We start from the raw sequence: 12,206 nt of genomic DNA on the forward strand, positions 1-12,206 counted from the left end.
CAGGGAAAAGTACAATAAAAGGCTATTGCCGATTTGGACATTCACTCAGTTTACTATAGACTGTTTTACCTTCTTTGATTTTAAATTGTTTGATTGTCCTACACATTACGTCCACTTTGGATGTCTGTCAGTGGGTGGCAGGTGCAAGGATCGTGTTAAGAAAAGAGCATCAGCAGATAAATATCTCATGGCTTTCCAAAATCGTGGCGTAACAGCTTTGACCTATTAAAGGTTCAAACCCTGCAGCAGAGTCGGTGACTAGCCTTATGGACAGCTTTTCAGCGGATGAGTAACGTGAGGCTATTTGGTGGTTATGAGAACGCTGATTGGTGCGGTAGAAGTGATGCTAGGAGAACATAACACTTTGCAGGAAGCTTTTGAAAAGGAGAGAGGAGAAATTCAGCTTATTGGCTTGTTGATGTTTCGCCATTTCTTGGTGCACTATTCAGTTAAACAATTATGCTGTTAGTGAGCTTTAGTAACTTTTTACGGGTTTGATGCTTGAGTTTTGTTGTCATGAAGAAGTGAGAATGTAGCTTTTAACAGACTGGAAAAAGAGATACTTCGTTGAGGGGCTTGGAGGTGAAGAGATTGGCGCTCTGCGCGCTGCACTCTCAACTACAGAAGCCATCTGGAGTCCAATATTCAAGTCCTCAGCTGGCGAGCTGTGTTGCTCAGAGGAGTGAGAAACATGGAAGGCTACATAAAAATGGATAATGAACAGTGATTATCACATTAACGTTTGTAGCCGCAACGTCCGCATTTATATACATAAATTTGTAGCTGTACGCAGTTTCGGCTTTTACCAGTCATCACTAGACAACGCAAACTGTGTCTTCAGTTGTAGTCTCGAGCTCGATGTTTTGATGTTCACAGAAATGAAATCATAGACTGCAGTCAGCAATTGCAGAGCATCGAACTTCATGGCAGCTAGAAGTGGTGGCTACATTCTGCTCGTGTTGCATCGAAGATTATGCTGAGCGTCGCTTACGGCTTCAGCATAATAGGACCAGCATGGGTCTGTCATTCAAATTCATGATATTTTTCACTGCCTCATGCTCGTCAGTGTATCATCAGATCTTTGGGATTTTTAGGTTCTTGATCAAGACAAACAGTCACTGAAATCGTCATAAAGTCAAGCTACCATACATTTCAAATAATCACATGAAACATTATTATGGAACTCCACACCATTTAGTAACTTTGCCAACTGACAGTCTTAATTTTGCAGGTCTCATCGGAAAGTACGTCACTGAAACGTTGATAATTTCGTAATTGTTTTGAATGCTTTGCGATTGCAAAATATTTTTGTACTTAACCATGGAGCGCATTTAAATTTTGAGTCTATAATCAAATTTAATCCTTTTTAATGTTAACTATTATGCCAATCTCCCATCTTAAGATTCGCCGCTAGGAAGAAAATAGTTCGTAAGATTAGCAAATCCGTTGCGTTCATTAAATTCAGCACTGGGTTTCAATGGTGTGTCTCTCTCACTATTAATTGTGACTAGGTTAAATTCACTTACATACTGGTTTTTGGAAGAAGAATAGAATTTTATACCCAAGATCAGTTCAAGTTGATGCCCAGCCTAGTTAGAGGCGTTATTGCTGCCAAACCATGACAGTTTTCGACGCAAAATTTCGAACCACGCGCAGCTCCAATTCACCTAAAAATTGGATCATATATAGTCTTTTTACTATAATGTACGCTCAAAATAAATAAATTTTCTTTATTTGCTATCCTTCCTGGTGTTGCAGGTTTCATGCCCAGCAGAATATTTCATTTGGTTTAGTTATCTCCAGTTCCATGAGAAGTATTCATAGTAGTTGGCCTGCCCTAAGAGAAGTGTCCTCACTTATTTCATGTGTATGCTCACAGCTACCAAAATTCAGAAAACGTATACATCGGATATGTCTTTATTAGTTACTGTTATGACCACTCAAGATAAAAGGAAATTCTCAAGAGGTGAGACTCGAATACCTCTCAGAACGCCATACCGATGATGACAATCATCGAAGAAGTGCCCTCTGAATGAATGTGGAAAAAAGAGGTGAGTGCAAATAGTGAAAAAATTAACAAAATACGGAAAAATCTCTGCAGCCGACCATGGACAGCTGTTAGGGAAGCAACTTGATGATAGCATATGGGATATCCTTAAACCCAAGTTACACTGGTATCAACAACAGCCTATTCATGCTGAAAACTTCTGTCAGTAGGTAGGAATTTCTGCTTTGGTCATATTTCCTTCAGCCCACTTTGATTATTTCACACAGATTGAGCAGATCCTAGTTCCATTACCAAGGGAAATTTGTCATAACTCACCCTGTGCTTATCGATGTGCAGCACGCGCAGGTTTGGGTCGAAGAGCAGTTTGTTAGGCTCCAGGTTGATGGGCGACTGGCGCCGGCCCTTGTTGCAGAGGCTCCACTCAGGGTTGATTAGACCCCAGAACGCTGGACCTGCAAACAAGGATAGTCTTGCTTATAACCTTGATTTCCCTTGGTCCAAATAATCGGATTAACCGTGTATAAGAAGTCTCAAGTTTATCGAGGTATTGCTGACTAGCTAAATTGCTTGGAGAAGTGAGAAACATGGATGTCAAAATAAAAAGGGCTATGAACAGTGACTACTATAATGTTTACAAACTGGTAGCCGTATTCTATTTCGACTTTTACCAGTCATCAAAACTATGACTTCAGCAGCTGTCTCGTGTTGGATGTTTTGATGTTCATAGAAGTGAAATCACAGGCTGCAGTCAGCTATTGCAGAGTTCTGTTTCTTTAAAACCTTTCTCCACGGAAAACTGTTGCTCGATTACAAAGATTTTGGTCGTTATTTTATGTGGCTTTTAACGAAACTGGAGCCTGTGCTTAAATCCATTTTACATAATTCTTCCGAATGTCGCATTTCAGACTCATGTGACAGTTTTCGGTATATTTTTAATTAATTTTCAGCATTACATAAATCAGAATCTTTCGGCGAGAAATTGTGACTGCAAACCAGAATCCTTACTGAGCGGCGGAGTGTCTACAATGTTGCCTTTTGATCCTTGACCAGTATGTTTCTGTTATATCCTCTGGAGAAATCTGTAAACAGAATAAACTGTAGTTCCTCCAGGAGAGTGGAATTAGCTGTTTATATGAGTTTCCTGAGCACTTCGGACAGCCTGACCAAGCGAGACGTACGCTGAAGCGCCAAAGAGACTGGTATAGGCACGCTAATTCAAATACAGAGATACGTAAGCAGGCAGAATACGGCGCTGCGCTCGGCAAAACATATATAAGACAAGTGTCTGGTGCAGTTGTTCGATCGGTTACTGCTGCTACAATGGCAGGTTATCAAGATTTAAGTGAGTCTGAACGTGGTGTTATAGTCGGCGCACAAGCGATGGGACACACCATCTCCGATGTAGCGTTGAAGTGGGAATTTTCCCGTACGACCATTTCACGAGTGTACCGTGAATATCAGGAATCCGATAAAACATCAGATCTCTGACATCGCTGCTGCCTGAAAAAGATCCTGCAAGAAGGGGATCAACGACGACTGAAGAGAAATGTTCAACGTCACGGAAGTGTACCCCTTCCATAAATTGCTGCAGATTTCAGTGCTAGGTCATCAACAAGTGTTACTGTGCGAACTATTCAACGAAACATCATCGATATGGGCTTCTGGAGCCGAAGGCCCACTCGTCTACCCTTGATGACTGCACGACACAAAGCCTTACGCCTCTCCTGGGACAGTCAACACCGACATTGGACTGTTGATGACTGGAAACATAATGCCTGGTTAGATGAGTCTCTTTTCGAATTGTATCCAGCGGATGGACACATACGAGTATGGAGACAACCTAATGAATCCATGGACCCAGCATGTCAGCAGGGGACTGCTCAAGCCGGTGGAGGCTCTGTAACGGTGTGGAGTGTGCAGTTGGAATGATACGGGATCCCTGATACCTCTAGATACGACTCTGACAGGTGACACGTACGTAAGCATCCTGTCTGGTCACCTTTATCCATTCAAGTCCATTGTGCATTCCGACGGACTTGGGCAATTCTAGCAGGACAATGCGACGTACCACACGTCCAGAATTGCTACAGAATGCTTCCAGGAACACTCTTCTGAGGTTAAACACTTCCGCTGCCAACAAAACTCCCCAGACATAAATATTATTGATCATATCTGGGATGGCTTGCAACGTGCTGTTCAGGAGATATCTCCATCCCCTCGTACTCGTACTGATTTGTGGACAGCCCTACAGCATCCATGGTGTCACTTACCTCCAGGACTACTTCAGACATTACTGGAGTGCATGACACGTCATGTTGCGGCACTTCTGCTTGCTCGCGGGGGTCATACACAATATCAAGCAGGTGCAGTAGTGTTTCCTTGGCTCTTCAGTGTAAAAGAAACTTTTGTCATTCAGTCCTACCGCAGGGTTTTACAGAAAACTATAATTCGTATCCAAATGGTAGATTTCCTCGTTAAAATTTTATCTACTACGTCTTTCAATAACCCCAAGCCTACAGTAGCCACCATGAAACATCCTTTAGACATATATTTTCAACCTTTCTATTATCACCTCACTGACCCTATTTTTCGATGTCACTTGTATTTGTACATATTTTTCGCAGTGCCTTCTTGTGTTTGCCAATCGCCAAAGTGATTCGCTTTGTTATAGGCAGTCGTCAGTGCCACCGTTGTGACTACCTTGCTTACGTTCTTGAGTTTTTTGTTTGGACCTTTGCGAAGGCTAGGCACCCTACATGACAAAACCATTTCGTCGTTAACTGCTCATCACTTTCCGATCACTTCATACTGTGCACGATGAACAAAACTGGTCACAGCCCATCTCCCGGTTTTATATCTGTCTTGATTTCAGCCTCTTCCTACCCAGCTCCTCTGAATCTAACTCCTGTGTTGTGTTTGTCAGAAGATTCACGAACACAAAATGTAGGAGGCCAGCTTTTCGTTAAATTTTCCTAGATATGTCACACGCATACGTAAAAATATTACTGGTTCCATTACCTTCTGTCAAGTTAAAATTTAAAACCGTAAGTCCAATAGAAGTTAACCCAGGTTTAAGGATCCATACACTTGTCGCGTGCACACAGGCTCATCCATTTACTGTGCCTTTAACAATATAGTAGCTCTCAAACGAGACAGGCATCGAAGGACGGGCGAGTGTCGAGAATAGCAAGAGTCGTATTGGCGAAACACGACGTACAAGCGACAAAAGCTGTGCGAGTGCGAGGTCGAAATAGAAGATTGAATGTAAGCGACTAGCCAAAGGTACGAGAGCGCTGTTGGCCGAACTTGAACACAGACTGAAAATACTCCGAATGGAAAGAGGTGATTTGTTTGTAGTTTAAGTAGCACTGCGCTAACGACTGTGGTTAAACTGACATTTTCACAACTTGCACGGTTGACTCTGACACTCCACGGACGCGCCGACCTCTCTACTTTGATAAGTAAATTCCTCCTACGTCGAAAAGAACCCGACGACGAGTACCCGAAGTATTGCCAATGCTATGGGCTCTTGTAGAGCGCGCGGTTCAAAGTTCATTGTTTCCGCTGTGTGCGGAATGTGAAGCGAGAGATCTGAAACAGATGTGGTCTTCAAACGTGTTTTACTTCGAAGCGCTACATTTCTGGACAGGGATTCCTTCTCAAAAGTTTCTCTACTATCCTCCTCCCCCCCCCCCCCCCACTCCCCCCTAAAACTCCTAGAAGCCTTGAACGGGAATTGTGAAACTGCATCTATAAGCAGTAAAAACAAAGATAAAAGAATCACACACGATAGAACAGCGGTGATGAATGTAACACAGCATGTTACTGAGACGTTAACACTAGGCGGCTGTAGTGAAGATTAACTAGAGAAAGAGGAAAGGAGAAATACTGAGTTAAATACATGGCCGTCAGAGAGGTGGCGAGAAACGGGAGCGATGACCCAGGGGAGAGCTGTGTCACACTATGAGGGCAGGACAAACTTGACTGAGAAAGGTAAAAATTACTGGATGTGTGGACTGGACGAATATGTATGGAATGAGTGTGAGATCTGAAAGAGATGTGATCTTCAAACATATTTTACTTCGAAACACTACATTTCTGGACAGGGATTCCTTCACAAAAGTTTCTCTACTGTCCCCCCTGAAACCTCTTGTAGCCTTGAACAGGAATGGGGGAAACAGCGGGTAGAGACCATAACGAAAGAAGGGGAACAAGATCTATGTGGGGCAGAACTGTGAAATTTCAATGGACTATTGGCCTGCTATGTATTGCGCTCTTACACTGTACAAAATGTCTCTTGTTGTATGAATGTTGTCTCATCAGAATGATAAATAGTTATGGAATAGGTCTAGTTACAACAATATGGTTTTGAAAAATTTAGGTTTTAACCTGATCTGTCGCACCTTTTTATTTTTTTTATTTTTATTTATTTATTTATTATTTTTTTTGTGCAGCAACTCATACGGTTCTATCATACGACAGGTTCGGTGACGTAGTTTCAAACTTACCCAAAGTTGCAAGAGCAATTCATAGGCCAGTAAAGACTAATACGCTGAAAGGTTTTAAATCAGTTCACTCAATTCAGAAAAGTGCGCCGCATCTACAATGAGTTCTTTTTACCTTTATTTGTGTGTTTGTGTGTGGAATTCCTCTATTTTGGCCAATAAAATATTTTCTTCATTGCTGTTAGTAATCTAGAGACACCTTTGTGTTGACAGGCATTTTTTAACATTCTCCGCAAACAGGGGTAATACCGAGTACTCCATTTCCCATTTACGCTGAACTCTCAGCAAGCTGTTTCTCCCTCTTGCCACAGTTACAACGTATACTAAAAATTCAAGTATTTTTCTTGAAACTGTGTGGAATAATTCATTGCCAGCGCATGTAGCATTTGGCATTAAAACTTAATGAAACGATACTGAACCGCTTTTCTTCCTTAGAATATTAATCAGGATGTCTCCCGCCATGAAAAGAGTGTAACAGCGGTGGGCGATTCTTTTCCAATCTCAGATTCCATTCAATTCCTACTACAGATCTGATACAATTCTGTTTACGAGCCTAACAGCATAACTTACAAGCAGACCTCGCGCAATGGCACTTCTTGATATTTTTCATTCTTAAAGGATCTGAACCTCAGAGGAATGATCTGACGAAGTTCTAAGAAAAAGAGATATATACAGGAAAAGAGCATAGTTGAACCTGAGAAATCTGTACTATAAATATCGTTTTCTTCAGATGTTAAATTAAGGCATCGTAATACCGTTGTAAAACCAGAAATCCTCTACTGGTCACAAATGCAAAATGGCATTAGACGATTTGTAAAACACAGAGACGAATATCTTTCGAAAAAAATTAGGTTCAATCACGAATAAAGATAGCAATTTGCTTATGAAACCAAAGAAGGATATTCAGGGTGAGCACGAAGTCTTGCCCTGATTATAACAATTTACTAAAGAATAACCGTTTGACATAATAATTTACAATTTGATGCCGTTACATAGGTTAGTGTTACTAGTTTTTTTTAAGACCACTTACGTTGGTAAACCTCAACGTGTGCTCCCTTGGTAGCTCGGAGAACGTCGAGGCGGTATTCCAGTTCCCGCCGGGTGTTTCGTAACATGTGTTCTGACACAGTACCCACAGCAGCTTGTATCCTAGCCTTCAGTTCGTCGACGTCAGCAACTGGTGCGACGAAGACTTGATATAGCCACAAAAGAAAAACTCAAGGGGCGTAATGTCTGGAGAGCGGGGTGGCCAGGGTGTTGGACCATTCCTTCTAATCCACCGATCCGGAAATGTTTCATCCAGAAAATCACGCACTATCAAAGCCCCACAGTTAGAAGAATATCAACCATGGATAATTTTCTAGGAAGATGAAGCACCTCCACCCCTCACCCCCAACCCCCACTGGGCTCTGATAGTACATGATTTTGCTGGATGAAACATTTCCGGATCGGCGGATTGGAAGCAACGGTCCAACACCCTGGCCACCCCACTCTTCAGACATAACGCCCCTTGACTTTTTCTTCTGGGGCTATATCAAGGACACAGTCTTCGTCACACCAGTTGCTGACGTCGACGAACTGAAGGCTGTGACAGAACACATGCTACGAAACACCTGGCGTTAACTGGAATACCGCCTCGACGTTCTCCGAGCTACTAAGGGAATACACGTTGAGGTTTACTAACGTAAGTGGTCTTAAAAAAAAAACTAGTAACACTAATCTATATAACGGTATCAAATGTAAATTATTATGTCAAACGATTATTCTGTAATAAATTGCTATAATGAGGGCAAGACTTTGTGCTTACCCTGTGTATACATTCTGCCTTAAAATAACTGATGGGATTACGAAAATACGTGATATGCTCTGTGGATATCTTGAGGGAATGAAAGAAGACAGATTAACAAAGGAGATCCACATGTTCTTCCAAAATAGGCAAACAGATAACATGGTAAAACCAAACACGACTTCAAGAATTGCTGACTGAGTAGGAGGCCTTATTTAACAGAGTCAGATTCAGATTGGCAGTCAAGAAATTTAAAGGTTTTTTAGGAAGACGAAACATAGAGGGAAACAACTGGGGTCAAACGGTCAGATGAGAGGAAAAGAGCTCATTCTGAGAAAATGAAAGACTTTTGGGGAATGATGGATGTAAAGAGATATAATAGAGATCTTAACGTGCTCCTGAGCTGCCTGAATCGTCAACTTTATCTGATTCCGTTTAAATTCTGTATTCATAATGAAGAGGGGGAGGGGGGACTATTAACCTCCTCCCTCGTCCTTCGAAATTTGCCATACGGAGTTTTTACTCTCTGGGTTTTAGTAAGGTTTTTGTGTCACCTATGAAATTTAGGTCTTTTTCCATCACAAATCTCGAAACTGACCAAGTCCTTCATATAGAAAATTTAAGTTATAGTGTCTCGTCCAACCCCGCCGCCCAACCCCCAACCCTGGATAAATTTCAGACGACGCTAGTGGGTATACTGTACTGCGCGCGCTTGTAGTATGTGTGTGTGTGTGTGTGTGTGTGTGTGTGTGTGTGTGTATGTGTGTGTATGTGTATGTGTGTAATGGTGAAGTATATTCGAATGGCATGACTGGTGGCTGACAGTCCCTCAAGAGGAATATTCAGCCGTCTGTTAACCAATTCTTTCAACTGGACGCCACTTCGATAACTTTCACGCCCTTACCCAACCCCAGCAATCCTATCTTGGAAGGGGACCTAGAGTTTGACGTGGAACCCGAACCACGCGTCTTTCCTGGCTTATCTTCACGTCACTGAGAGGATAAGTATCGCAAAGGCAGACAGAAGAATTACGATGTTTGGCCGTGGCTCGGTGCTGCGACCTTCCGGTCTCAAGGCTCGAACCTTAACATCAGACCAGTAAGCTCGCCTATGTATGAGGCGATTTTGGGGTCAACATTATAATGTCGTATCTGTAATACACAATTCCCATTTTTCATTTATTAAACGTCGGTTGTGTAGATGACGTCTGGAGGTCATTTTAACAAGAAACACAGTTTACCAATGTACGTAACTGTCTAACAAATATAGAAGTATCGTCTACTAGAAGAAAACAGTTAGCCGATCCAATGGGATTACGAGGGCTATTCGGAAAGCAAGGTCCAATCGGTCGCGAAATGGAAACCACTGTGAAAATCAAAAATATTTTATTTGCAACAGTTAGCTACAGCTTCCAGCTACTTCTCTACATAGTCGCCGCTCCGACTGAGACATTTGCCGTTGTGTTCTACCAACTCTCCAATACGATAGTTACAGAAGGCAGCTGCCTGCGCTTTCTGCCAATTCTCTACGCTGACCTACAGCTCTTTGTCTGTTCCAAATTTTTTCTTCATAGCCAGCAATTCATGTCAGCAGAGATGAAGCTCAGGAGAACCAATTACGGGCTGTAATATGGGTTGTCAGTTACCTCCCACCGAAAATGATGCAGTAGCATTTTCATTGCCCCTGCAGAGGGCGACAAAGAATTGTCATGAAAGTGGAAACGCATGATAGTTATCTTATGTGGGCTGCATGAAATCAAGCGAACTCTCTCAGCGTGTACGCGTACCTAGCAGAAGACACTACTTTATAGGGTGTTTACTCTGTGCTCAGAACTTAAAAGTGTGACTTGACGTGGTCGATCGCCTGTTACAGAACTTAAAAGTGTGACTTGACGTGCTCGATGGCCTGTTACACACACTGCCCAACAAATCTGTGTAAAGCTTCATCGGAGTTTTACTATTTCACGCCCGATCGGACTTTCTTTTTGTATAGCCCTCATGCATTTAAAAGTAATTATTTCTAGTTTATGCATCCCAACTTACATGATTCTGATGTGTAAGCGATGTTATTGGTGTACTAACTTTTTCTGCCTTTGTAATTTCCTATATTATACGTTTTCTAAACCTAACTAAAAGGCAGAAATGAAAAAAAAATTAAAAGAGATAAGAGATTATTAAATTCAGAGGGAAGATGCAAAGCGAATGGATGGTTAATTCTTGAGGAAGTACTTACATGTTACTTGAATAATCAAAATTCATCCTGCATGACATTCCAGTACTGTACATTACTCGTTCTCTAGTAAACGCATTTCCACAGCGGTCCACTTATCATGATTGAGCAATTCCGCCTGGTTTCCCTCCCAAACTGAAGTTAACACTAAATATTCTAACTCTAACTGCTGACCTCCTTTAGATAGTGATAAACGTGTCAGTCCTAGAAAGCTGACTGGTACATCACTCCAGTCTGGAAAATTTTAGCTCAGCGTTGTATGTGTGTCACTACGCCTACATTATTTATGTCCCTTAACAAGAATCTCTTTCTGGAAAACCTTTACATCTTCATGCATGTGTGTCTCCTACATCATTTCGGCTAGTTACAAAATCTTTGCGTCATACTATAGATTCATTGAAAAAAATTTGGTAACAAATATCAAACTTCATAATCCGCATGTTTATATTAGAGCAACTTTTACTAGGATTGTTGTGGAGCAATTACTTCGTTCAGAGAAATAACGTAAATATAGCAAAAATCTTGTGAGTCGTAAAACACGAAGAAGTTCAGTTAGTATTTTGCAATGTTCTTCATGAAAGCAAGCATATTTTCAAAATTGTAAGATATTTGTGGCTCTCTTTTTGCATATTAGTGATATACAACGACAATTAGTAAATAACCACCTCGTTTTAGGAAACGTCATGAATGTTGATGGTAGCGTTTACAGTTGCTCTTTTCACTCTTGTATCTCATGTTTCTCGCCTGTCTGCATTCTTCGTGCCTAAATTTTGTCATGAGTTTTGTTATTTTCATGTACATAACTGCCGCTCTGGGGATTTCATGTTTCCCAAGACCAACCTACTTTTATTGGCTTCTTAGGTGCGACTGGTTTCTCTACCGATTCTACGAGACATTTCAGAATAATGTGACTAACCATGGAGATTACGAATCATTGACAAGGAATAGTCCCCAGTGGTGCAATCGACTTTTTGCAACCACCGATGTGGTGGTCTAGGTTAAGAACCCAGCTAGCCTTGAATATAATGTTTTTAAGTTTTCTAATCCTCTGCCACGTCATTTTAACCATCGTATGGACTTTCTTATTTGTTCTCATTTATCCATTGGCCTCAAAATCATTGGTAGATCTGCGCTTACCGATTACAAATGAGTTCTTTTGGTTTATTTTTTGCGTTTTCCTCTTACATTTGTTTTATGAGTGTCCGACAACGCAAATTCATCAACATTCACGAATGCGTTACGCTATAGATTGTCTATTTACGAGGAGAGATCTGTCATTTCAGGAAACCCTACTGATTTTATAAATTCTGACGCACTAGCGTTCAGGAAATGGCCTTATTTTAAACAGCGAGGATGAAGAAGAGAGTTTGTATGAGGAGGTAAGCCTTTCCGTAAAACTATATGTTAATTTTCGGATTTTCTCGTCCACCATAAACAACCTGTAAATCCACCAATGATTTTGAGCGCAATGGAGAAATGAGAATAACTAAAAAAGTTAGTTAGATGGTTAAAATGACTTGGCAAAGGTTTAAAAAATTTAAAGACATTATATTTGAAGCAAATAACTGAAGAAAGATAAAATGTAGGATGAAAGGAGAAAGTATAGAAGCGTAATTGGATTCGAACCCGCCACCCTCGGTTTCCCACTCTGTTACGCTACTGATCGCTACGCACTACG

General features: G+C 41.3%; 1 protein-coding gene across 1 annotated transcript in view; it reads right to left on the minus strand.

Annotated features, from left to right (window-relative positions):
• LOC126176459 (carbonic anhydrase-related protein 10) overlaps positions 1 to 12,206 on the minus strand; it is a 1,153,190-nt gene that overhangs the window by 576,813 nt on the left and 564,171 nt on the right. The window contains exon 3 of the mRNA XM_049923616.1: positions 2,324 to 2,460. Within this exon, the coding sequence (XP_049779573.1) occupies positions 2,324 to 2,460 (137 nt within the window). The remainder of the gene's footprint in view (positions 1 to 2,323; positions 2,461 to 12,206) is intronic.

This window comes from Schistocerca cancellata, chromosome 3 (genome assembly GCF_023864275.1).
Source record: "Schistocerca cancellata isolate TAMUIC-IGC-003103 chromosome 3, iqSchCanc2.1, whole genome shotgun sequence".
Classification (NCBI taxonomy): Eukaryota; Metazoa; Arthropoda; class Insecta; order Orthoptera; family Acrididae; genus Schistocerca; species Schistocerca cancellata.